General features: G+C 41.6%; 1 protein-coding gene across 1 annotated transcript in view; it reads right to left on the bottom strand.

Annotated features, from left to right (window-relative positions):
• Nucleotides 1–8,132: 8,132 nt before the first annotated feature.
• Nucleotides 8,133–27,159, bottom strand: part of ptch2 (patched 2) — a 122,558-nt gene continuing 103,531 nt past the window's right edge. Inside the window, exons 21-24 of the mRNA XM_078560951.1 lie at nt 22,846–22,945; nt 18,569–18,844; nt 17,012–17,566; nt 8,133–13,486 (exon numbers count right to left, since the gene is read on the bottom strand). Coding sequence (XP_078417077.1) covers nt 17,012–17,566; nt 18,569–18,844; nt 22,846–22,945 — 931 coding nt within the window. The 3' untranslated portion in view covers nt 8,133–13,486. The remainder of the gene's footprint in view (nt 13,487–17,011; nt 17,567–18,568; nt 18,845–22,845; nt 22,946–27,159) is intronic.

Here is a 27,159-nt window from a genome sequence, read left to right as displayed (position 1 = left end):
GTGCTTAATCATGCACACATGGGATTATTGAGTAATCACTATGTTGATATGCGAGAGAAGAAAATCTATAGGAGTTCATTATCGGACTCTGATGGGGGTCCAAGTTCCACACCCTTAAATGCCTGCGACCATTGAAACAACTAGCAGCAAGATGGAACCCAGGAAACTTCCAAACAGTGCAAGTGAACACATATTTACAAGTGCCAAAACTATATACAGTGGCTGTATACCCGTGCCACCTTTGTGCCTTCAAAACGTCTTAATTTTCCTTTGCCTACCGCTACGCCTAGGTGCAGCCTCGGCATCTGCAGCTGAGGTGGAGGCAGTTGGCTGACTGTGATGACTTTGGCAGGGGTCTTCTGACGGCCTGAGGCCCAGAATGCCTTGGCCTGCTAAAGTTCTCCTGCTCACGTGCAAGTGCACCTTCCTCAGCCAGACATGCTGGAGATCTGCGGCAGAGGGGAGGCGGATTGGCAGTGCACCCTTGGAGTTTTCTTGGATGAAGCCACCGAGGTTCCTGGCTTGTGCTCCTTCCTCCTGTGGGTGCCTGATGGCACCTCCCTGACACTTTGAGGATACGGGGCACCTGAAGGGAGGTTGAGGTGTCCCATCCCCCTCTTGCCTAACTACTGCTGCACTGCACCCATGGCTAGAGTGGTGGAGTGCAAGCCCGAGCACATTCCCGGCAGCCACCATTTGTTCTGCTGGCCCTGGGTCTCCAAGGTGGCCGTCACCCTTGCCATGGAGGCAGCCAAGCGCTCACATGCCGGAACCACAACATCAGACAGAACATGGATGGACTTCTCCAGCCTTCGGTCCAGTCTGCACATGGCCTCTAGCATCTCTGACTGATGTTCCCCTGTCTGTCTCTGCATCTCCAACATGTCTCATGGGGCCCAATCCAGAGGCTCGTCATCTGCATGGGACTGAGCAGGGGAATGGTCTCAATCAGTCCTCCGAGTGTCAGGGACCTCAGCTGTCACTTCCTCTGCCAGCTGTGGACCCGTGTAATGTGCTCACCAGATTGTGACCCCGGACCTGGTCTAGAACATGGACCCACCGAGTTCAGCGTATTTGCACAGGTGGAGGGTGGAGGTGAATGCCACGACAGTGCATCCTCTGAGGCTTCTGAGGCATCCTCCTCAGAGGTGGGGTTGGAGCTGGTTCTGTGGCTAATCTCCATTATAGGCCTCCCTTTTCTTTTGCTGGTACCTGACATAGAGAAAAAAACGATTTAGTGAATGCCTAAACAGGCTCCTTAATTGTACCAATGTGTTACTCTGTGGGCACAGCTGACAACTGCAGACTGGAGGCATCCTCACTGGCTTCCTATGGGAGTCCTATCTCACCCTCAGCACAGGCACGGACCTGCTCCTCCCCGGCTATCTCGTTGGCCTGCTCCTCATACGGGGTGAGGACTCTAATGTCTGGAATGCTGTCTCCAGTCTCGTACCGCTCCCACTTATTGTGGGTGTTCTTGTCCTGCAAAAAGATAGAAGGATGTGCAGCAACCTATTGGTTGCATGAGCAGTTCAGGAGCATGCATACCTATGGCAGCTGCTAAGCCCTCCCCAGTGAGTGATTAACAAGCAAGATGTCTTGCAACTGAAAGAAAGTTGAGAGCATGATGTGGCTGGCATACGTTCAATGCACATGTCCCATCTGCCGGTGATTGCAGGAACCGAAACTCTTGTGTACCATCCCTGTACACTCATACACTTAGACTGCCTGATGCCCTTATGAGTGTCAGTTTGCAGTTAATAGATGTCGCCACTTACACTGGTGGAGTCTAGCAGATCATTCATTCTCTTTCTGCACTGCTGGTTGGTCCTTTTGTGGGCCTCATGGGCACTAACCTCTGCTACAACCATTGTCCAGGCTGCTGTGGTCAGACAGGAGAGCCTCCTGCTGCCATTCTGGGGAAACAGCACCTCCTGCCTTTCCTGGATAGCCTGGAGGAGAATCTCCAGGGAGGCTTCGCTGAACCATGGGGCCACACGTTGTCTTCTCTGTGACATTCTGGTCTCAGCGGAATCTAGAATGACAGCCAGACTGATGCTCCTGGCCTGCAGTGAAGTGAGTGAATGGCTGTCTGGGTGTCCTTTAAATATAGTACCTGAACCTTCAAACCCATGAGGTAACAGCAGGGACGGCAACTTCCTGCCCACCCCTGCCGTGAGATCCGGTGAGCTCCTCATGGATGCATAGGAGCATAGATGAAAGACAGAAGATGCATGCGCAGCCATCCTGCCCCCAACGGGAATCACTCCACTTCCACACCCACCATCAAGCTTAGGCTACAGAATGGAAGATTCCAGCCCATGTTGCTACTGTTCCTTTTATTCCTTGAGTTCTAACTTTGCTCACAAGTCTGTTGTACAGCACTTTTTCAAATGTCTTTTGGAAGTCCATGTACTCTACACCAACAGTATCACCATCATCAACCCTCTTCGTTACCTCATCAAAAAACTCAAACAAGTTAGTTAAGCACAATTAGCCCTTATCAAATACACGCTGGCTTTCCTTAATTCACTCATAGTCTAGCTTGATGGGACTGCAATCACCTGGTTCTATTCTTATCTATCTAATCTTAGTAAGAGTATCACCTGCAATGACTTTTCTTCCTGCTCCTGCATTGTTACCTCTGGTGACTCTCAAGGTTCTATCCTTGGCTCCCTTCTATTTTTCATCTACACACTGCCCATTGGCACATTATCCAAAATCACATAGTTAGTTTTCACAAGAACGCTGATGACACCCAGCTCTACCTCATCAGGGCCAGGGAGAGAAATCATGGGCCCTGGTGCTTCTCCTGTTTCCAGGTCCCTTATTCTTCCCCACCAGCCCGCCCCATTTAACTCTCCTCCTCAATCATGCATGTTATTTTTTCACCTTTCATGATTCACCAATCAATTCACCAGACAAATACAGAAAGGTCCTAGTGAAATGATGACGCCATTGTTGGCATTCAGTTACAAATGTCATCCGACATATATGCAGCATATGGATCATTAATATTAAGAGCAGCAAAGATGTTGTGCAATGTTAGTTTGTGCGCACCCTATAGATGATCCCACCGCAACTTTAAACAAACCAGAGAGTACAAATTTTACTTTAACAGCATCATGCAATATTGTTAATTTGACAGGAAAATATCCCACTAGTTACTTATAACAATGTGCAAATGATAACACTGATTTCAGTGGCTGCCTCAGCCCTCATTAACATGTTCGGCACATAGCACCATGTGGATATGGTGATAGTAAATTCATATTTGGGGGAAAGATTCAGTACTTGTGCACAAGATCTTTTTCATTCTGTAGAAGTATAAGAAGACTTCCTTCTGCCTGGTACATGATATTATTCAATATAATTATATCATACAAAGGGTGTAATTGGATTCTATTTTGTCAGTAACCTCACGGGGTAGAACGATCAAATGACTCCTGAGCAACAAAGTGGAATGATTGACCAACATAGATCTTCAATGCCAGTGAGAAGCATTGGAGCCCTCAGGTGTCTCTGTGTGACACAACTTTTAAGAGGCCAGAGGACAAACACTGAATGGTTCACATTTATATCTGTGTTTTCTTGATCAGCAAGTCTGAAGACTCTGCTGATTGCTGCTTCAACAATATATTTTCGATATGTACTATGCAACGCAACTTTATCATGATATTTCAATACTTAAAAAAACTCATAAAAGCACTCAGATAGAGTGGGATAATAGGTAAGTAGACAAAAAGACAAGATTGAAGCCAATGGAAAGGACTCCTGAGAATGATGTACAATGTAAAACAGGTTACTGATTCACTATGAGCCCATTATGCACTCTTGTCCTGGCAATTTCACCTCACAAAACCTGCCCACAATAAACTTTCATTAGCAAAAAAACAGAGCTCCAGCCATGATTCCACCCTTTGTTTGCAAGATAATTATGGATTACAAAGGGCATCTAGCCCAGCTCATCTCCATCCAGGATGACACATGAACATATGTATTAGAAGCAGGAATAGGCCATTCAGCCCCTGGAGTATGGTCTGCCATTTGATAATTGTCTACATTGTACCAGTGACTACAACTCAAAAGTACTTAATTGGCCATAAAATTATTTGTGACATCGTGAAAGGTGCTGTATAAATATAGGTTTTGTCTTTCTTTCATTAGGCCTGCACAAGGTAGGTAGAGTGTTTGTATAATGGTGAAATTGGAGGCTCAATGCTGAGTCTCTAAAGATATTTAATCACAGGGCAATCAACTGATGTTAGGAAAGTGGCTACAAAGGAATCATTACATTTACAAAACAATTTAACTCTGTAGCTAATACAGCCTTAACATTTTTACTTCTCTGGCACCAACCCACTGTCATCCAATTGTGAATTTACAACCTACCCATGGGTTCCATATGATGTTGCATTACATTTGTACTAAATAAATGTGCAAATAATATATATTTTTTAATTTAATTGTTGTTTGAGGTGAGAGAGAAAGAGGCAAATTAATTAATAAAAAACTCAACACCAAAAAAATGTGAAAGTCCCAAAATAAATAATTTCTAGAAGCACTTAAGTCATAGGGTTGGGTTTCTGTAAAGACCCTTGATGGTAAAAGCCCTTTATGCTGCTTCTCTGGGATTTTAATGGATCTTTTTGCCAAAGTTACAATGGACTATCAAGAATCCTCACCCCTAGAGAAATTTTAGCCCCACAGTACAACCACCTTCTGCTAGATTTTAAACAGGATGGTGCAGGGTGGGGTGAACCTAAGCTGGAATAGAAATTTGAAAAACCTTTCTTTAAGAAATCCCTTAGTGACAAATAGAAACTTCATTTCCAGGCTTTGCAAGGTAACAAAATGGGCAATAATAATAAAGCAACTAATGTAGCTCCTGGTTTTTAGTTTTTTACATTTATTTTGATGAGGCCTAAGGTTCTCAAGCCTCTGGTACATCAAAACAGCATGTCATCAGAATTGTGTCTATTTTAGGGCATATAAAAAATTTAGACTGCCATTTATATGCTGGTTTAAATTCAAAAGAGAATTTTGAGAAGTGTACAGTATGAATTTTGTGGTACTAAACCTTAATAGTGACACCCGCCTTCAAGCTCCCTTCCCACCCCTTTCAACCTCCCTTCCCACCCCTTTCAACCTCACCCCTCCCCATATGTTCCAACCTTCCTCCTCACACCTTCCAAACTCCTACTTCCCAACCCCCTCCAACCTCTGCCCCACACCTCCTCCAACCTCCCCTCTCCCCCTCCAACCTCCCCTCCCTAGCCCCTCTAGCATCCACCCTCTCCACACCCCGCCAACCCCCCAACAACATCCCCAAGATGAGCTTCTGACCATATATCTGTGCCATCACTAAAACTGCCTATTTCCACTTTTATATCATCACCTTTGACTCAGCTCAACTGCCTTTGAAATCCTCATCCATGCCTTTGTTACCTCTAGACTTAACTATTTCAACACACTCCAGGCCAGCCTCCTATGTTCTACCTTCCATAATTTGAGATCATCCAAAACCAAGAACTGCTCACCAATCACCTTGTTCTCACTGACCTACATTGGTTCCTGGTTAAGCAACAACTCAATTTTAACACTCTCATTCTTGTTTTCAAATTCCTCAATGGCCTCACCCCTCCCTATCTCTGTAATCTCCTCCAACCCCACAAACCTCGAGATATCTGCGCTCTTCTAATTCTGGTCTCCTGAGTTTTCCTCAATTTTAATTGTTCTACCACTGGTGGCTGCACTTTCAGTGGCCTAGGCCCTAGAATTCCAGGCTTAAACTTCTCCACCTCTCTTTCCCCCTTTAAGGCACTCCCTAAAACCTACCTCTTTGACCAAAATCTGGTCAATCTGCCCTAATATTTTATGTGGCTTGGTATCAAATGCTGCTTCATGACAACTCTGTGAAGTGCCTTGAGATGTTTTGTTACATTAAAATATAAATACAAGTTGTTGTTGAGTGAACAAAATCTAAATGAACGAAGGATGTATCTGGAATCCCATTCACACAGGAAGCAACACCTCCCTCCCCCACACCATATAGGCCATAAAGGGCTGTGCAAAAGTGTGACTAGCTGAATTTTATTCCGATTAATTTGCTTTCAATATATTTTGCTAATAGTTTTAAGGGAACATTGATGTTTAAGAACACCATGTATGCAGGCTGAATGTCAGCTGTGGTGGGTATGCCAGGAATGACAACTAATCCTGTAGTACTCTTTCTAAAACTAATAGAATGCTTCCAAGTAATTACCCACCACAGCTGTGGAGCAGTTCTGGACAATTGGATGGTATGTAAAGGGTATGTGTGAAAAGGTCAAAGGATAACAGATGCCTTGCAGTGAGCTACGAGCCAATAATCCAATCAAGCATTTTCAATGAAGCTATAAACCATTATATTGAAGTCAAGCAGGTTCTGAAATTCAGCAGGGCTGCAGGATTAAATAGCTTATGTTAAATTTACCAACATACTATTCTTTGTAGCCTATAATATACCTTTTTTAATAACCATTTTATGGTAGGAGTGTCCTAGAGAAAGGGCAGATTGACTAATTGTCAGTCGCATCTGATTTTTTTCATGAGAATTATTTAACAATCTATTGCCTTTAACAGAATATCTGGCATTAAATGTATGGGCAACTCTGGTCATAGCTTGGCTTACTTATTTTTGCAGCAATTATGAGTGGATTCTTCTCCATTGGAGTAGCACCTGGAAACGTGAGACACTGCTGCAGTGCTGTACTGTCAGAGGTGTTGTCTTGCAGATGAGAAATTAACTGAGACCTAATCTTCCATCTCAGGTGGACATAAAGGATTCAGTGATAACATTTAAAGAATACCAGTGAGTTCTTCTGGTTTCCTAACCAACATTTATCTTTCAACCAACATCACTAAAACAGATTATCTGATCATTTATCTCATTGGTCCATGTGAAACCATGCTGTATTCCAAAGAAGAGTCGTATTGGGCTCAAAATGTTAACTCTATTTCACTCTCCACAGATGCTGGCAGACCTGCTGAGCTTTTCCAGCATTTTCTGTTTTTATTTCAGATCTCCAGCATCAGTATTTTGTTTTTACATTATGCTGTGTGCAAATTGGCTGCTGCATTTTCCTCAATTACAAAAGTGAGTTAAGTTCAAAATTATTTTGTAGGCTGTGTAGTACTTCAGAATATCCCAAGGATGTGGAACTTGCTATATAAATGCAAGTTCAGTTATTCTTCATTGCTAGGAATTGCACTTGGCAAACAGATGACTTCAAAGCAAATGGTCACAACCTGGCACTATAAGTTGTTCTGTCCGCACCTCTAAAGCATACAGTTATATGGACAGGACAGAAAATGTCACTCTTGCCAACTGCTAAATAGCTACTTGTCCCAGGGCTCTCTGTAAAGATCCATCAGAGAGAGCATCACTGATGTAGAATCTTACTGACTGCTCAAAATCTTGTTGGATTTGAAAACCAGATGGTGGATGTGTTCCCCAGAGGCATGATCCAACCTCACAAAAGGAGTCTGAAAAAAAAAAATCACCAACTTTGACGATTGAATGCAAGTAGGAATGTCCACATTTCTCTTGCAGGAGCAAGGAGTTTACAGCCTAAGTAATATATTTACCGTCTGGATTGATTCTGATCCTGAATTTCACTTTGGCTTTAACCATAACCAATTCCTATCATGCCCTGTTTCATGTATTTGGCTGACAATTAGGATCAATTCAGAGTGAAATACATGTGATGAATATATGATTGCCCTACACTAGTGGCCTGAGATATAGATATTTTATAACTTTGAAGTAATGTTGCTGATTTCAATATGGCCTCAATTTTCATCTGAATTTCTTAATTTTCTGAGATTCCTCTGTGTGTTTATAGCAGCTGGGTGAACATGAAGGTCTTTCCCAAAGGTTAGGAGAATAAAACGAAACAGCAATCAACCACAGGTTTCTCCTCACTCAGTGGCAGTCCAAAAATAATACCAGCAGACATAACACCATTTCTGTTCTCGATTGAGCAAAGGTTTACAGAATGAAGGAAAAATGAGATGTGGAGAAAAATAATTGGAAAATGCAGGTTGATGGATAAAATAATGAATGTTATCAAGTATGCTTCAAAATTTGAGGATTATTTAGCTGATGAACAATGGAATAAAGTACACAGGACAACCATTAGATTAAATGGTTCATGCTTATTTTTATTGTGTTAGTTAATCTCCTATTGTGCTGGAGACTAAACATGGCAGTATAACAGTCACAAGGAGCAGGCTTATTGGTCACAGCGTCTGGATGTCCAAATGATCACCTCAATTAACAGGAATGGGAAGGATGTGGGGAGCCGTAACAAAACATCTTGACAACTCAGACAGTAACAGTTCAGTACACATCCTTCATTCTGCAGATGTGTGTACTAGAAAGTGTGCCACCAGACCTTAGTAATGAACCCAATGAACAATATATAATATAATAATATATATTTACTCTTTAAAAATATACTTCAGTCAGAGGGCTACTTCTGTACAACTACAAAAATAAAAATTTTATATAAATAACTTATATGGCATACAATATTTTAACTGATTATATATACCCATCAACCAAAAAAAGCCCACATGAACAGATTAGATTTTTTTTCATGTGGAGGGTATATTTTCTTTCCTGCTACAGTAACTACAATTTACAAGATTCTTACTTCACAGAAAGAGATAAGACATATTCTCTACTGGATTCTGCAGTAAAAAACACGTTTATCTCTTTTCCCCCTCACATGTTAGACAAGATACAGCATTTGTACACTTATGTTTTTTTTAAATTGAAGCAGCCCCTTTATGCTTCAAATACATTTACAAAAAGTCTAGAATAAACAAAAGTTAAGTTCCCTGCATTTATTGAACTGGCAGTGATTAGACAAATCACAGAGATGAACCCTTAAAACTCTGGATCACCAACTGTGCTCATTACTGGTTTGAACGGTGCTACATCATGAGCTAGTATCGGCGGATGTAATGGTCTCTTTCTACGCTGCATCTTCTATGGTTTAAATGGCAAAATGAAGTATTTACAATTAACATGGTTTCTCAGTGCTCCCTCATTCCCGCACTTTAATGTTGCACAAATTGTTACTCAAAAACCTTCTTGGGAGAAGGCACTATGAGTGGAAGCTGCTTATGCAGCGCTACAGTGAATGGTAATTGCTTGTTATTCCAGGTTCTGCAGCCATTGAACCTTGGGTAGCCCTCCACAGGGATAGTACAAGATGGCTAGAAATATAGGTTTTTCAAACTGGGGCCTTGGAACCCTAGGGCTTAGTGAGGGATCCTTTGGATTATAAAATCATCAGATTTCTGTATTCATGGCTTACTGGTATGCAGTTTATATTGCTGTTGCTCTGTATTAAAAGCATTTTCAGCATTTAGTCTTAGCAACCCAAAGCTAAACATAGCTTTCAGAATTTGGGATAGGTGGTCTCAAAGAATTTGTATTTCCGGGGGAATCTTGCCTAAAGAAAAGTTTGAACACCACTAGAGTAGAGGGAAATGACAGGCAATACACTTGTTAAATGAGTACACTGTGCTAACTTTATAAAGATTAAATTTATTAAAATCTTTATTAAAATCATTAAGAAACTGGGCTGCATCACCACACTCAGTTATATTCTGGTGTTCTACCTCAGGAAAATATTCAAAGTAAAAAAACATTTATTTGACCTTATTGGGGAAGATAACATTGTTTAATTTCAATTCTTCTTGGAAATTGAAAATGAGGAGATATTATTTTAGTGAATAATTTCAAAGAATAAATGGGATAAATGGTGAGCAACTGACGGGCGAAGTGAAATTTGTAAGGGGTTCTAGTACGTGTTGTGCTTCAACTGCTACCGCCGTTGGCATGTCTTTGCACGGCCACCCAGGGTGGAGGGTGCACTACCTGTTGGCCTCAAAGCAGGGTAAAATCAATGTAAATAAAGCTAGATAAAAGAACAATTTAGATAAATTCCCAAAATTGGCCCTCAAAAATGTTGAAAATTGAAGCACCCATTCTGCCTCAAACATATTCATAAAAAATTAGAAAAAACAAAATAACAATTTAATTTAAAATTTGCATTTACTGAACTGGCTGTGGTTAGACACACAACTACAAATCCTAGCATGTATTATTTCAGCAAAGTTGGGATCAGCCAGTTCAAGTCGGCGCCGGTGTTAAACAAATTGCAAAATCAAGTTATGTTGATGTAGTTTATTGTGACATCCTACAGGTTTCAAACCATGTGACTCAGTACACGATCCAGAGCCTTGCAGGTAAATACCTCTGTGACAAACACCGTTTTTTTTTCAATATTGTACAAAAATATAAATATAACATCACTGGCAACAACAAAAAATACTATTAAAACACTTTCATTCATTCATTTTTACTGGCTATGAGGCTCCATTCTCTTCAGTCTGGTTAGAAAACAGAGTACTTGGTGCTTATATTAGCTGCATATTCCATGAGAATACAATAGGCTGCATGACACAAGTGACATTTAAATCAAATTCATGCAATATGAATGATTTGAGCATGGAACAAACCCCAATGGTCGAAACTAAACTTCAGTATTTTAATCCATTGAGTGTTAAAGATGGGCTTCTTCTGAATTAGATCTAATGGACACTCAAACAGTTGGCTACAGTTAGATCTGTTTACATTATCGCCATTGTTGAGACCAATATTATTCAAACAGTTAGGATGTCGATATTTTTGTTATTTTTAAAATAAATCAATCATGGTTTGGAAGATTGCGTGTTGATTTCCAAAATTCCCTATGCTATAAATCATTGTTTGTTTCACTTGGGAATGTCTTTCTAAACATTATCAGACAGGAGGGAAAATTCAGATTGCTTAAGTTTGGAGAAGGCTGTCATGTACATCATAGCAATAGGTTTCAATGTGGTATTGGCAATAGTTTAGAAGCATGTCTACAAATTAGGCAAATCGTTACTGGATTAAACAGTGACTGGCAAACCCTTTGAGCAAATGGAAGATCAAATGCTAAAAGCAACAGGGAATGGAAGCAGAATTCTGGAAGAGGGCCCCTTTAAAGAGTGCTGTATTATGTATATCTCATATGGATGTAACAGAACCTGAGGGGCTGTTTCGGTTAATAGCCTCAAGTAAGTACTCACATGGCATGGTGGGTCATGGGTGCAAGTTTGCAGTTTCTCACAGACATAATGGACGGAATTTTATGGCGGTGGGGACAGGTCCGTAAAATGCAGCGAGCCGTTCAAAAGTCCATTGACTTCAGTGGGACTGTAAAATCCCACCAGCGTAGAATTCCGTCCAATGGAACTGTTTTTATTAGACTAAAAAGGATGGCACTGGGAAAACCAGTGTCAACAGGATAGAAATCTACACAAGTGTCAGTCGTCCTCAATCTAAGGAGGGCATCACTAATAAACTCTTACAAACTGCCCAATTAAACTGAAACGAATCACTAAATAAAATTGTTGTGATCAATGAAAACTGAATTATAAATGCTGGAATCATACATCTCCTGCTGATTAACACTGAGATGCTAAGAACACACCTATCCAAATTCTTGGTCTGGAGGGTGTGTGAAAGGGATGATGCATGACATTTGCAGAACTGGAGAAAAGTTAAAGCTGCCCTGATGGCTGAACTGATCAAAGCACTGGTTTCATGAGCTATTTGGACCATAATGTTGATTCACTGTTTGTGTTAAATTAGCTATGATCAATGTGAGGCTGATATAATTCATCCTAGCTCCCTTGGCTTAATGAGAGAATTATATAGAATTTACATCATACAAACATGTCCTTTGGCCTAACTGGGCTCTACCACAGTTTATGTATCATCTGACCCTCATCCCATCTTCCTTCATGTCACCCTATCAACATACCCTTCTATTCCTTTCTCCCTCATGTACGAATCTAGATTTCCCTTAAATACATCTACGCTATTCACCTCACCCATTCCATGTGTTAGCAGGCTCCATATTCGCATCATTCTCTGGGTAATGAAGTGTCTCCTAATTTACTTATTGTATTTATTAATGACTATCTCATATTTATAGGCCTTAGTTTTGGACTCCCCCCACAAGTGGAAATATCTTTACTATATCTATTCTACAGAACCTCTTCATGATTTTAAAGACCTCGATCAGGTCATTGCTCAGTCTTTTTTCTAGGGGAAAGTCAGTTAAGTCAGAAAAACCTCAAGGGTTCCAATTTGGATAACTTTTCAGCAAGCTCTACATGTGTGACCACTGAACGAGGGGAGGATCAAACTTAGCTGTGATCACCATGTCTAATAGCTTACTGAAACTCAACTGTCATTGTTCACACATGGAAGAATGTAGAAGGTATTAAAGAGCACCCACAGAACCATGCCATTGCAAGGAATCAACATCCTGAGAGAGGCGAAGAAAAAAAGCTTAATATGGTCCCCTCCGTAATTCAACAGTGCTGAGATTAATTCTACCACTCCTACCATGGCCCTGGCCAGCAGGCCAAGGTTGAAGCTGGGACCTTTCTGGTCTGTAGGGCTCAGTTACTCACTGAGTCGTGCCAGTATTCAACTTTAAGAAGGTTTGTTATAATCATCCTAAATGACCAATAATTGGTAGCAGCTCACCTATTTGAAATTGCATTCTATAATCCTCATCACAACGACTGACTTTAATTTTATGTTGCTCCCCATGTTCTTAAAAGTCTAGTACACTGGTTAGGTCACATTTTAATTACAGCCACACTTGGCTTGATCGCTCTTGACATCATCCATTGGGAGGGGAAAGGGTGGAAAATCATTTTATAGTATTGTCATTAGCTGTCATAAAAAATCTTAAGCTTGTGTTTGAAAAATATGGTCAGAATTTTAAAAACTATATCAGGATTTAAGACCGTTAAATGAATTTTTAATAACATTATCGTATAATCCAAGCATTCCTATACACAGGCCTGTGAGAAAGGCATGTTGCTTCTGTAACCATGGTAATTTGTTGGAACTGGTAAAACATCTTTCATGGTGACTAGGTATTTGCATAGAAAGAAAGTCTTGATGGAGGGGGTAGGCGGGGCTGGGGGGCAAATTTAATCTGTATCAACTTTTAAGTTTTAAAAGAGTAGCAGCAAAATAATCAAGCAATTATCATTTATCTGAACCAAACGTTACAAAAACTCTCTTCATTGTACACAGACTACACATCTTACCATTCATTAGAACTCTGCCTCTGAATTTTCTGGTGCTTTACACAGTATATAATACAGAAGTATACAGTACATCATTAAATAGGTTTGTTTTGTTTTTTTTTAGTATTAAAATATATTTAAACGGCAACTTAATATTTTAATATAAATTTCCCGTCTCTGTCTTGAAGTTTATGTACATAGGCAGTTTTACACGTTTCTTGAGCCGGAGGACATCGGGATGTGGAGGGAATGTAAGCATTCTTTGGCTGCCACATTCATTTGAGGCGACCTGCAGGTCATAAGGTGAATGTTAAGAATATCAGTAACATAAAGCCAAGCACATATGTTACAACTGATGTTACAATCAGCACCATCTCTAACAATATTAATCAGAGCTTCACCAATGTCTAAAATCACTAAAACTATAATGTCCAAATAAGTTTTTTTTTTTAAAAACTAACCACAGACTTACAAAGAGAAAAAACAATATTACTTTTATTTCTCTTGGATTTTGATGGAATCTCCATATTAGAATCAATAGCCAGGATATTTCTTAATTGCTAAGGTGTACTTATTATTTTTAAAAGGATTATCTTAAAAGTGTTAACTTCTGTAATGTTGCTGAAAATTATGACAGGTAAGCTTTTTGATGATTTTTAAAAAATTTTCCTCAGCCATGAAAGTTTTTTGTTAGGTTCTGATTATGTTGCACAATGCCTTTAATGTTGTGCACCGACAGCACACAGCGCATTCACATCTGCCGTCAGTAAAAAAAAAAGCAGACCAAAAACAGAATGAAACTCCCAGACATCAAATCTGAATCAGTATACAAAATTAGTAAGGATACATCAAGGGACGCTTTCCTTCTTTTTTGTAAGCTGCCTCATTTGATTGAGCAAATGTATCCGATGAGTTATTAAGCGATAGACCAGGAAGGAGTCTGATCTGATAAAAGGTCAATAATGCTGAGTTACCACAAACCTCAGTGTTAAGAACAGCAAAGAATGACAATAAGATTAACAAGGAGGGGAAAATTAGAGTACAAGAGAAAACTGGCTGGAAATATAAAGACAGATAGTAAGAGTTTCTATAGATATTTAAATAAGAAAAGAGTTAACAAAGTGAGCATTGGTCCTATAGAAAGTGCATCTGGGAAATTAATAATGGAAAATAAGGAGATAGCAGATGAATTGAACAGGTATTTTGCATTGGTTTTCACTGTAGAGGATACGAATAGCATCCCAGGAATAGCTGCAAATAAGGAAATGGAAGATGGGAGGAACTCGGGAAAATTACAATCACCAGGGAAGTGGTATTCCAGGGAAGTGGTATTGGGCAAATTGTTGGAGCTGCGGACTGACAAGTCCTTGGATCCTGATGGACTTCATCCTAGGGTCTTGAAAGAAGTGGCTAGTGAAATAGTTGATGCGTTGGTCTTAATTTTCCAAAGTTCCCCAGATGTGGGGAAGGTTCCATTAGGCTGGAAAAAAGCAAATGTAACTCCTTTATTCAAAAAGGGAGGGAGACAGAAAGCAGGAAACTACAGGCCAGTTAGCTTAACATCTGTCATAGGCAAAATGTTAGAAGCTATTATTAAATGTGTTATAGCAGGGCACTTAGAAAAGTTTAAGGCAATCAGGCAGGGTCAATGTGGTTTTGTGAAAGGGAAATCATGTTTAACCAATTTATTGGAGGTCTTAGAAGGAGTCGCAAGTGCTGTGGATGTACTGTACTTGGATTTCCAGAAGGCTTTGATAAGGTGCCATATCAAAGATTATTGCAGAAAATAAAAGCTCATGGTGTAGGGGTAATATAATGGCATGGATAGAAGATTGGCTGGCTAACAGGAAACAGAGAGTAGCCATAAATTGATCTTTTTCTGGTTGGTGGGATGTAATGCGTGGTGTGACACAGGGATCAGTGCTGGGGCCTCAACTTTTTACAATTTATATAAATGACTTGGTTGAAGGGACAGTTGATCTTGTTGCTGAATTTGCTGATGACACAAAGATAGTTAGGCAAGTAAGTTGTGAGGAGGACATAAGGAGGCTACAAAGTGACATAGATAGGCTAAGTGAGTGGGCAAAGTCCTGGCAAATGGAGTATAATGTGGGCAAATGTGAAATCGTCCATTTTGGCAGTAAGAATAATAAAGAAGCATATAATCTAAATAGTGAGAGATTGCAGAGCTCTGAGATGTGGAGGGATCTGGGTGTCCTAGTGCATGAATCACAAAAGGCTAGTGTGCAGTAAGTACTTAGGAAATATTGTGAGAGGAATTGAATACAAAAGTAAGGAGGTTATGCTTAAGTTGTATAGGGCACTGGTAAGACTACACCTGGGGTACTGTGTATAGTCTTGATCTCTTTATTTAAGGAAAGATGCAAATGCATTAGAAGCAGTTCAGAGAAGGTGTACTTAGCTAATACCAGGAATGGGTGGGTTATCTTATGAAGAAAGGTTAGACAGGTTAGGCTTATATCCACTGGAGTTTAGAAGAGTAGGAGGTTGACTTGATCAAAACCTTTAAGATCCTGAGGGGCTTGGACAAAGTGGCTATGGAGAGGATGTTTCCTCTTGTGGGAGAATCTAGAACTAGGGGTCATGGTTTAAAAATAGGGGTTCACTCATTTAATACAGAGATGAGGAGAAATTTTCTCTCTCCAAGGGTCATGAGTCTTTGGAACTCTCTTCCTCAAAAGGCAGTGGAAGCAGGGTGCTTGAATATTTTTAAGGCAGAAGTAGATAGATTCTTGATTAACAAGGAGGTGAAAGATTATCAGGGGTAGGCGGGAGGTTACAATCAGATCAGTTATGGTCTGATAGAATGATGGAGTTAGCTTGAAGGTCCAAGCAGCCTACCCCTGCTCCTAGTTTGTATGTCCCACTGGATTAGAGAGAAATGAATCAGCTAGAGTTCCTGCTCCTGACTACATTGCAGCCCCCACTCTCGGATGTCTGTATGTGTGCGCCAAGTTCTTGGATCTGTGATTTGGGGAGCATGTACAGGCAGTGAAGACAATTTCATCTTATGGGTTTCAGAGAGTGGATATTTGAAGTGTCAAAACACATTTGCAACTCAATGAAGGAGGTGGTACAGTATGGCATGAAGAACATTGTGGTTTGTGGCCGAACAGCAGACTTCCCATCAGGAAGAGGTTCCAAGGGGAATTGTTGCCTTTCCAAATAACAGCAAAGACGGTTTAGATAGATGCTCTCAACAGCACCCCAGCTTGGGATTTCAGAAATTTAATTGCGACCATCCAGCCTATTCACATGCTGACCATTAGCCTAATTAAGCCCTGACCAAAGGAATGGTCGTTGATGTTGTCACTAGCATGAGAAAAAAATGTGGCTGCATTAAATGAGCCCTCCCTCTTCGAATAGCAGCACAAGAGGGAGCTTGTGGCTTGAACCCAGTAGACACCGGATGTACATATAACCCGACATCAAAGGCAGTTCCTGCAATGACATCAGCATCATCAGACAGAAGGAACACTGATGCATCTTCTCTCCCATAGCTTGACTCTAGCTCCTCTCCCTGAAGCATATGGAAGGCAATATGAAGGTGGGAGAAAATAGATTATTCGTGTGAGTGCCGGGCAAGCTGATGTGAAATGGGAACATAATAAAAAATAAGTTTGCCATTCTAACTTTGTATTGGTTTTCCAAACATCACAATTTAATTTTAGGGGAGAAAAAGGGTATAGTCAGCACCTATATTCAACACTGTATTTAAGGTCAAAATGAGAAATTTTGACTCTGTCATGGTTTTTTATTTGGCTGCTTTTCCAATAAAAGTAGAATAACTCACCTAATGCCTTCTTGGGGCTTCCCTGCTTTTTACTTCACATTCAGCATCCTGAAGTTCAAAAATCTCCACTTTGGAGTCTGTCGTTGTTTCATGATTCACATACGAGGAGGGTATGTGCGGTTCCTCGAAGCAGTCTGACTCACTGTCCTCGAACCCTTCATGTGTGTACCCTTTAAATGTCTGTGGTACATTTGGGTGCACAGCTAGTGTCACTGATGCTGTGGCAGTCACCATAGTGAAAGGGTTACTTGGTCCAGGCACACTGGTAGAGTATGCTGGAAGTGTAGTCCTAGGATGGTGAGTCCTGTTGTTCCGAGACCTTTGTTGACTCCTAGAGGAGTTGACAGGCTGGATGGGTTGAGCAGTGCCTCTGTTGTGCAGTCCATTGTTAGAGACCTGTTGCCTCCCTTCTCCTGCTGCCTGTTGTAAGTCTTTAGGTTCTTGCCAGGCTAGTTGAGAACTAACAGAATCCACAGTAGGCTGAGGTTGTCCTTTTGAGTTTATGTGATTTTTCCGGTATGAGGAATCCTTAAGCTCTTTGTATGGTTTCACGATCTGTTGGGGAACATTAAAAAACAATATTGTCTGCATATATTTTTTAAACAAAGTTTTAACATTTAAAAAATGACTCCATCAGTTTTTAAAAATTCTTTCATGGGATGTGGACATTGCTGGCAAGGCCAGTGTTTATTGGTCTTGAGAGGGTGTTGGTGGTGAGCTGCCAGCCTAGTACTGCATGCAGTTGTCTTAAAAAATCATACAGGCCTCTGAAACCACGACCTTATCAGTCATTGGGATTTTTAAGCTCTGTATTGGCTCTGCAGTTGCAACCTGTCCTGCTGAAGGAGGGTGGTACTCTGAGATCCTTTCCATAGCAGCCTTATGAAGGCAGAACTTATAGACTGACATTTTTTATTATTAGACAATAATTATTCAAAGTAAAATGCATGATGAGATATCTTGAGCTAGCTCTACTAGCTATTAATGGGCAATTCTAATCAATCTTACATATATATATATCCGCATGATTGACAAGAACAGACTTGAAATGTAACCCCTGATTCAAACTTTTTAGGATAGCAGAGTAAGGTAGTCAAGCACGTAGATATATCTTTGGATACCAGAAACGCTCACATGGGTTGTTGCTCCAGAAGGTGCCATGAGTGACACAGGAGGTCAGAGGGTGGGGTGGAGAAATACCCTAGTCACTTTTCCTTACCCCCCAAAAAAATTTGATTAGTGGATCTCTCATTTGACAAGCAGCTAGAATAGAAATAAGGTGTTTTGAATCCAGTACTTGCACATTTACTGACAGCAGATGTAGACCAATAAATATGGGACACAAGAATACATGTGTATAACCTGGAGAGTAACAAATTTTCATCTCTCCCTGTGGAAAAGGAGCTAAATTCTATTTGTGGCCTTTTACCAAAAGCTGTGGTCAATATGATTAGTCAGTTATAACACTCACCAATGCAGTCACTTCCAAAGGCTGCCATTTTCTGACTCCTATCAAAATGCCAATAGGAAACTGAAAATCCAAAGAAAGGTACTTACTGTGACTCGTGGGAAGTTAGGGTTGTTTCCAGACTCCACCAGGATCTGTGAGTGGGTTGGTGGGATGATGTATGCACTCTGGTCAAAGTGTGGCAGGTCCTCCTCGCTGACCCCAGACACTGTAGTCTCTGAGTAATATTCCGAATCAGAGGACTCAGAAAACGTACTCTGCTGACGTGGAAATGAACGGACATAGAAGCCATGATGGTTCATGGGTGGTGGAATGGGCTCAACTGAAGGGGTTGGCAATCGACTGCCTCTATCTGCTGGAGTAACCTAGAGAGAAGGGGGTCAAACAAGATTGATGAATAAAAATAAGCATTCTTGACAGCTTTAAGAGAAATTATTGGTACAGATGTCCCTGGACCTCTAATTATTCTCCATGTCTGATCGTTCAATAATTTTGATTTTCAGATACACATCTCCTATTTTTGTCTTTGCTTTTCTCTGACTCCTGAGAGGTGGTGAAGGGAGAAGGGCTGGCAGGGAGGTGATGAGGTACTGCAAGCTCCTTCAGTGGAAACCTCCATTCATGCATGCATATTGGGTTTCAGCTGAATTTTTGCCTTACAGTTACGGAATAGAAGAAGTTTGAGGAAATTCAGCCCCAACGCCACAAACCAAGTGCAGCCAAGAGAGTGCATAGGCAGCCTGTGCCCAAGGCTCCGACTTATGTGTCAGTGCTTTGGGCACAAGACTCCACAGTGACCATGCTGAGATTGAGAAATGAGCAGTATTGAGAATTGCATCTATATACCACCAATGCGGTGGTACACTGCATCAGAACTCTAGCATTCTGTCCCTGTTCTTTATCCAGTTCTGTGTTGGTAAGATTGTAGCAGCCTTGTTCACACTTTACTCAAGGAAGGAGAGCCCACTAGTGATAAAGTCAAACGAATAGTCATTGCACATTCAAAATAATCACTCTGGTATTATGCTACTTGCAGAATAATAGATACTCTGAAATGATTAGAATATTAATGTCAACAAAGGGTCAACAAAGGTTTCACATGGTTTGCATACAAAATAATGGATACCCGGGAATGGGTTACAAGGTTTTAATCTAATTATGGGGTTCAGATAAGGTCACAACTGGGACAGTCTGCTGAACCCCAAGACTAAAATTCCAGTCTAGGGTTACTCAACTACTGCGCTTATGGAGCAGATTTGCAACAAACATGAATTTGTAACTTGTATAAAAAGGGCCTGCTTCCAATTATATTAATTACCTTTACTGGGTGAAGCTCTTATTACACAAAACTCAGTTTTCAATGCAAAAGAGCCTGAATCTTGTTAATCAAATGCAAACTTGCTTCTAAAAAACAACTTGTATTTGCTGTTTGGGAAATATTCAGGCAAACTTTGAATAGAGTCAATAGCATGGGACTCTGGGATAAGGTGGCACAGAGAAGCCAATTTAGAACATCTGTAAAGGTACAAATTGTGTGCTATTGAAAGTATGTTTCATCTAGATTTGTTCTTATAATGAAACTGCTGACAGATTGGTTGAAGTATATCAAACTGTGGAAAGTGCTATATTGAGGTTTTCACAGTGAGTGAAGAAGCAAGTATTTTATATATTTTCTCGATTATTGAGGTACTAATATATGCACATTGTATCACAGTCTTGTATATATCAGAGTATTATAAAAATATTATGGCGAATGCTGTGAGCTATGCCTCATAGTGTTGCACAGAGAGTTGTTTCTTACATTAGAACATGTGGTTTTAGAACATGCGGTTTATCAGGATGCTGTACTGGGTGTATTATACAAGTAGAGTACTCTACAGCTGTTAATGAAGCATCAGAAAATTGGAGAAGGAGCTATAAGGAATGTATGTGAGGCCAGGGTTGGTATCTATCAGACAGTATTAAAGGAGAGCTGTGTGTTATATCAGATAGTGTTATTTGTAAGGGGGCAAATGAATTGTCAAAAAGAGGTTTCAAGCAATTTCTAATTGAGAGATAGCTTTTCAGGCACATGCCTAATCCAGGGCTTCAATCATTAGGAAAACGAGCTTCCTGCATTTAACTCTGTGCACCCAGCCAAATGAAACCTGCTATTACTGATTAGGGAAGTCCGGAGCCGATGCAGAGCAGATGGAAATATCCAAGCCTCCAAGAAAAACGAGCCTTGCATGTTTTGTTTGGAGCACTAGTCAGATCCGAACACACATCTTCTACCTTTGCTCCTCCTGCTACCACTGCAAAATGAGGAGTTGCTACTGTACAGTGCTGAAAGCTGTATGAACAACCTAAGTGGAGTGTGGGGCATGACAGAGAAAGACAAATACTGACTGTCAAAAATTTAATCCAGACTTTGCAGTATTGATATTAAGAGTCTTGCCAATATATGTCGCTGTTGAAAAATCAGGCAGCCAAGCTGCCCCCTCTGGCACTCGAATAAATGTGGGTACAGGGTTTCTGGGAGCATTCAGTGGATGGGGGAGTAACATCCAAGGTAGGAGGGGTCTAAATTTTCCTTTTGAAGCCTTGTGTGGAGAAGCACTCTTGCGCCTCTTTGCCCCCATAAAGAAAGATATAAAACTTTTCTTGAATGGCCTCCCAGCTACCAATCCTATTGGGCAGGATTTTGCCCTTGGTGGGCGTGCGGGCCCCATCGGCTCAGCGGCGGGCGGACAGCCGACCCCTGCTGCCGAAACGGGACCCGCCGCCATTTTGAGTGGGCGGGCCAATTAAGGCCCGCCCAGCGGCCTTCCTGACAGGAAGCACTATGCACCCTGAGACTAAGTGCTCTCTCAGGGAGATTAGTGACAGTGCACAAAAGTTAAAAAATAGAAAAGTTAAAATATTATTAACATATGCCCCTCATGTGACAATGTCACACGAGATGGGACATGTTAATGAAAATGACATAGACTTTATTACACTTTTTAAAAATGGACATGAAACCTCATTCTGCCAGTGGATGAGGTTTCATGTATTATCAGGAGCCCGCTGGGGCTCCTGACCTGCCCACCAGCCTTAAGGTTGGACGGGCAGGTCTTTAATGATCTTAATTAGCCTGTCAATGGCCTTAATTGGCATTAATTAAGGGGGTTCCTACCAACATCATTCTGTGTCATTTTCCTGTCGGCGATTTGGGGGCGGGGCCCGAAAATTCTGGCCATTTTTTCAGCCTTCACCTCGCAGGAAAGCCATAGCAACCTTCCTGCTCTGACTGAAGTTTAAACTTGTAGTCAGCCAAGGCCATCGTCAGACTCTGATCTACATACATAAACATGGACCCTGCTGTGGTTAGGCCGGTACCTTAGCCGCCTGACCAGGAGCGCTGATGAAAATCAGAAATGGTGGGATCTGCACATGGCATTGGCCGTAAGTCAGTCAGTGCGTTTTAGCTACGAGGGTTAAACTCTACCCCAAGATAGTGCTTGCCGCAACAAAACACTTGCTCAATTAATGACGCCCAGAATTATGGGCCCGGAATTTTAGGATGGCAGGGTTTTGCTTCCTGCCATCTGAAGAGTCAGTGCTGAATGCAGCCCCCACCGATACCAGCTGTCCCGCATACATTTAACACTCCATCAAGCGTCAATTGACTGGAAATGGTACTTTGATCGGGACGAAATCCCGCCAAAGAGAGCTGCCAGCTAATCTGATTGGCCAGCAGCTCTCTAGTCCCAGCAGCGCCTTTAGTTGTAATGGACAGGAGTGGGACTACAACTCCCCAGAGTCTATGTCCCAGGAGTTCAGGACGAGGTAGGTGTGGGCGGTGGGTCTCAGGGCAGAGAGGGGTTGGGAGTGTTGGTGGACAGGCTGGGGAGGTTGCAGCATCCGCAGGGGCCAGAACTTGTTGGGGGTGTGTGGAGGGGGAGGGACGCCCAATGTTGAAAGCGTTGAAAGCAGGTTGTTGATGGCAGTACCCCATCACCTCGCTTCCTACCTGAGGCCTGAGCATGGTTACTTTCCAGGTTTCCCCCTGCCTCTGAACTCCTCCTGTCAGCATGAAAATTGAAGCTGAGCAGGAAACAGTCCTTCAGTGGTCATTAATTGGCCTGTTAAGTGCCTCAATTGGGGCAAGGGCAGGCGGACTGGCCTGGGCCTCACTTGTCCCACTATAAAATTGGGGAGAGGTTGGGGCAGGTGGGAGCCCAGTGGAAAGGCCATCTGAGGAATGTTACGGGCCCCCCTGCCTGGAAACCCTCCAATGGGGGAACGTAAATTTCTGACCATGTTCATGCACTTGTTTCAAGGGTGGCTCATTCTGTTAATAGATCTAAGGAGGTTCAGTAAATCAAGACTTTGCTATGCTTACCTCAGCTGGGGGTCCAATCACTGATAGTAAAACAGGAAGTAGAACCAGACCATTAAGGATACCCAAAACTGTTAATATGGTCAAAACAGCAAAGAAATACCTGCAAATGGAGAACAAGAATTTATACTGTTAGAACACTCTCATTTTGCTTTAATTTTCTTATTTTAATCATATTTTACACTCATCAAGGTCCAGCACAAACTTGGTAATTCCAAACCAGTAAGGGAAGTTGGGTGACGAGGACTTTAGTCGGCACGGAATCAAGGGAAAACGAAAGAGATGGAAGTTCAAAGCAAGAATGGAAGATGGAATGGGGTTATCTCTAGCTTAGTGGGTAAGGGGAAGCATGGAAACATCAGAAGCAGTGAAACGTCTGATGAGAATCTGCTCGGTGATTAAACGGAAAACTAAGCTGCCATCACGTCTTGGGTGGTTCGTGGGAAAATAGGAGAGAAATGAAACTGCTCAACTCCGTCCATCCTCACTAAACTGATGATCAGCTCCTTGGGATGTGAAAATATGATTATTGCTACATGAAGCTGTTACCATTCTCTAAGTCTCCTTCCCCAGTGTACCACAAACATTCGTTCCACTCCCCCCCTACCCCCTTTAGAATGTTCTGCAATTGTACATCTTTTATCTGTGCATTGTGAAACTAGGTGGCATATCCCAAGGTCAGCTTTGAACTACATCTCCTGCTGTGTAAGTAAATTGGTAAAAGTTGTGAATAATTATGGCCAATTTCCCGTTTCAGGCCTGTTAGTCTGGAGGCATTCATTAATTACAGAGCAAAGGGCCTCCACAGAAACTCCTCACTGTACTTAGAAGGATTAAGACATTTGGCTTGATTTCAAGTGAAATTCCTCAGCAAAAGGCTTAGCCCTATTCCCAGTGGCAGGCTCATCTATCATTACAGTCTTGGTACTTCCTGCACTGTTTGAGTACATGCGTGTGTGTGAAAGAAGGAGAGAGATTCAGTTCTATGTTCAAGAAAATTTCCATCCCTTCATTTTCATATCTCTCCTCATACACAGAACCCAAGATTCACTACTATTTCTTTCGAGGATCCTCATTTTAGACCCTTCTAAATGTTGCAAGGAGGAGCTGGGTATCATACTTGACCCTGAGATAAGCCTTCGACCATGTATTCACGCCATCACTATCGTGGCCTGTTTCTTGTTCCATAACACTCCACGGCTTCACCTTTGCCTCTACTCATCTGCTGCTGAAACTCTTACCCATATCTTTGTTACCTCTAGGCTTGACTATTCCAACAGATTCCTGGCCAGCCTCCTACATTCAACCCTCTGTAAACTTGAGGTCATTTGAAACTTTGCCCGTGTCCTAACATATACCAAGTTCTGTTCATTCATCACTCTTTTTCTCACTGACATACCTTAGCTCCTAGTTGAGCAATTCCTCGATTTTTAAAATCTGCATCCTTGTTTTCAAATACCTCCATGGCTTCCCACTCCTCCCGATCTCTAGTCTCCTCTAGCCTTACAACTCTCTGAGATATTTGCGTTCCTCCAATTCTGGTCAATTAAGCATCCCCGATTTTAACTGGCCCACCAATGGCAGCCGTGCCTTCGTTGCCTAGGCCCTAAACTCTGCAATTCCATTCCTAAACCTTTCCACCTCTCTTTCCAAGACCAAGATTGCCTGTTTTTTAAGAGAATGAAATTGCAATTATATAGCACCTTACAAAACCTCAGGTCATGCATTGTAATGTGCTGGAACATAGCATCTAATTTGGGTTCATTAAGCTCCCAAAAACATCAATGAATTAATGACCAAATAATCTATTGTTTGTGTGCTGGCTGAGGGATAAATATTGGCCAAGAGAGCCTTCTTGCTTCTCTTCGAAATTACCAATAGATCTTTTCCATCTACCTGTGAAATGAGGCCACCCAGGGCTTTGATTTAATATCTCATCTGAAAGACAGATGAAGCCAATGGCGGATTTTATATCCTCCCTTTTTGTTGTTTGGTTTAATAGTGACCTATCCTCAATAAACTTTTATTTCAAGTGTTTGATCATTTAAAATGCACAGGAGCCTAACCCATTTTTGTAGCACAGGAATTGCTGCACACTAGAAACTCAAGCACAGCTGCAGAACAGCAGTAACCTTTCTACTAGTCTTTTCTGCTTTAAAGCCTTTGAGCCCCATGTGTGCAGAGGAAGGCCAAGTGTTTATTTAACAGCACAGTAAGATAAGCAACAATATGCATTGCTTGGAATTCACAGGAATGGCACGCAACTCCGATGGAGCCTCAGGATCTGTCTCCCCGCCTCATTGAAAACAATTTTTTTTGGCTTACGAGTTTCCACTGTGGCTTGGTTACATTTACATATGTTTGGGGGAGCAGGAGGGGTTGGTGATGAAACCTCTTGTACGACTTGTTTATTTGCTAAAGCCCCTTGGCATCTCATGAGGAAGTTTGTGGGTAAAGGCCAGTGGTAGCGGCAGATAATACCCTTCTCAAACCATTAGTGCATCAACTATAATCTTGCTAACAAGGGTTGACAAATTTCTGCAGTTAATTTCAGGAAAAGCATTGGTCAAAGCAGAATGAACCCAATCCACGTGTCCCTCCTGTGTGCCAATCGCCTTTCTCACCCTGTTTAAAAAAATAGTTGTGGTCCTGGCTTCCAAAACTGCTGGTGAATCATTTAGCAGAGGATTCTTGGTGATATTGCTGAAAAGCCAAATTCAGTCACTCTATTTTATGATCCAAACACAACTCCCTCTCATTTTACTGCCTCCCTCACTTACTGCCAGAAAATTCACTGGACTGAATTTTCCACATTGTTATTTATTTTGTATTGATTGTTGCTTCAGTGTTTGCCCTCTGCCGACACTGATAACAGAGAGAAGTAAATGCTTTGCCTCAGCCTGTTCCCTTACCCCTGTGCACTCCCGATGATTTAGATCAAAAATCACTGGAGAATCATAAGGTGCAAATCTCTCCCTAGGACTCTAAGGCTCAGTTAGTTTAATTAGTTGCAGTACCCAGAGTGGTCATTGCTACAATATTCAGTCCAGTGTGTTACCCCTTCTTGGGGGCTGTGGGGTTAACAAAATTCGACTTTGGTGTTTAACAGTGGCAAATGACCATGTTGGCTGATATCCCTCACCCCCACACGAAGAAAAGGACTGAAGCCTTGACTGCCACCCTCTTTTGCCCTTTATAACAACAAGAGAGGCCCTCCTGTTACTGCAATCAGACAAGTAACCATCTTCTATTTATTTTACTTAAGTCTGAAAATCAATCGGTTGGTCTGTTGTGCAGGACCTCCATGTAGGCAGCATGTCAGAATCTCGTTGTTTATGCTTTCTGTAATCTTTTCCATTCTGAGGAAGGCTTGCTGAAAAATGCAGAGTTTGTTCAGCTGTTTATGGTGCATGCACCAAAGAAGAAATATTTACAACAACTTCTTTACACTAACCCACGCTATCTGACTGGCTCTCTAAACAAGACCTCCCTGACTGAAAGTCTACCTTGTGGTTCATTTAGTTCAATGTTTAAATGAAATATGACAGTTTGGACTTCCAAAATAGATTCCCTGTTTCTCATCATTTCTGAATGATACATGGTGCAAAATATTTTTTTCCTATTTTGTGTGAAATTTTCACTTTTAAGATCCTTCCCCTCTCCGCCGATCTTGCTGATCAACGGGGGATAGGGACGAGGTTGCCTAGCTATCTTCTGGCAATGCCACTCTGCATTAACTCACATTCTGGTTTTCGTTCTGCCATCTGAACCTCATCAGGAATTTCAACCTCTTTCCTCCCCTCCACAAAATAGGCACAGGATTTTACTTGATTTTAACATTTATTTTGTGACCAGCCAACTGATTTACTTGTACTGTTTATGAATAAAATGTGCTTTTACTGAACTAACAGGCTTCATTACACTGCAGAACCTGCAGTTCTCGTGTTTTATTTTGGCGGTAATATACGGATCCATGGTGTGTGTGTGTCAGTCACGGCTCGGTGGTACCGCTCAGAAGGTGTGCGTTCATGCACACATCAACAATGTTCAGAGACTTTGTGCATAGCCCAGGCTGGGACTCCCCGGCTCTACTGAGGATGTGCAGTGCTGTTGGAAGAGCTGTCAGTTGGATGAGATGCTGAACCTATGCACCGACTGCCCTTTTAGGTAGACATTAAAGATGCTGTGGCACGACTTCATGGAGGAGCAGGGGAGTTCTCCCCAGTGTGCCTCAGGCGACACTAAAAACAGATTATTTCATCGCTGTTTGCGGGAGCTTGCTGTCTGCAAATTGGTTGCTGCGTTTTCTACATTATA

This window comes from Cetorhinus maximus, chromosome 17 (genome assembly GCF_964194155.1).
Source record: "Cetorhinus maximus chromosome 17, sCetMax3.hap1.1, whole genome shotgun sequence".
NCBI lineage: Eukaryota > Metazoa > Chordata > Chondrichthyes > Lamniformes > Cetorhinidae > Cetorhinus > Cetorhinus maximus.
Note: the sequence above shows the minus strand (reverse complement) of the source record. Positions and strands in the feature narration are given on the sequence as shown.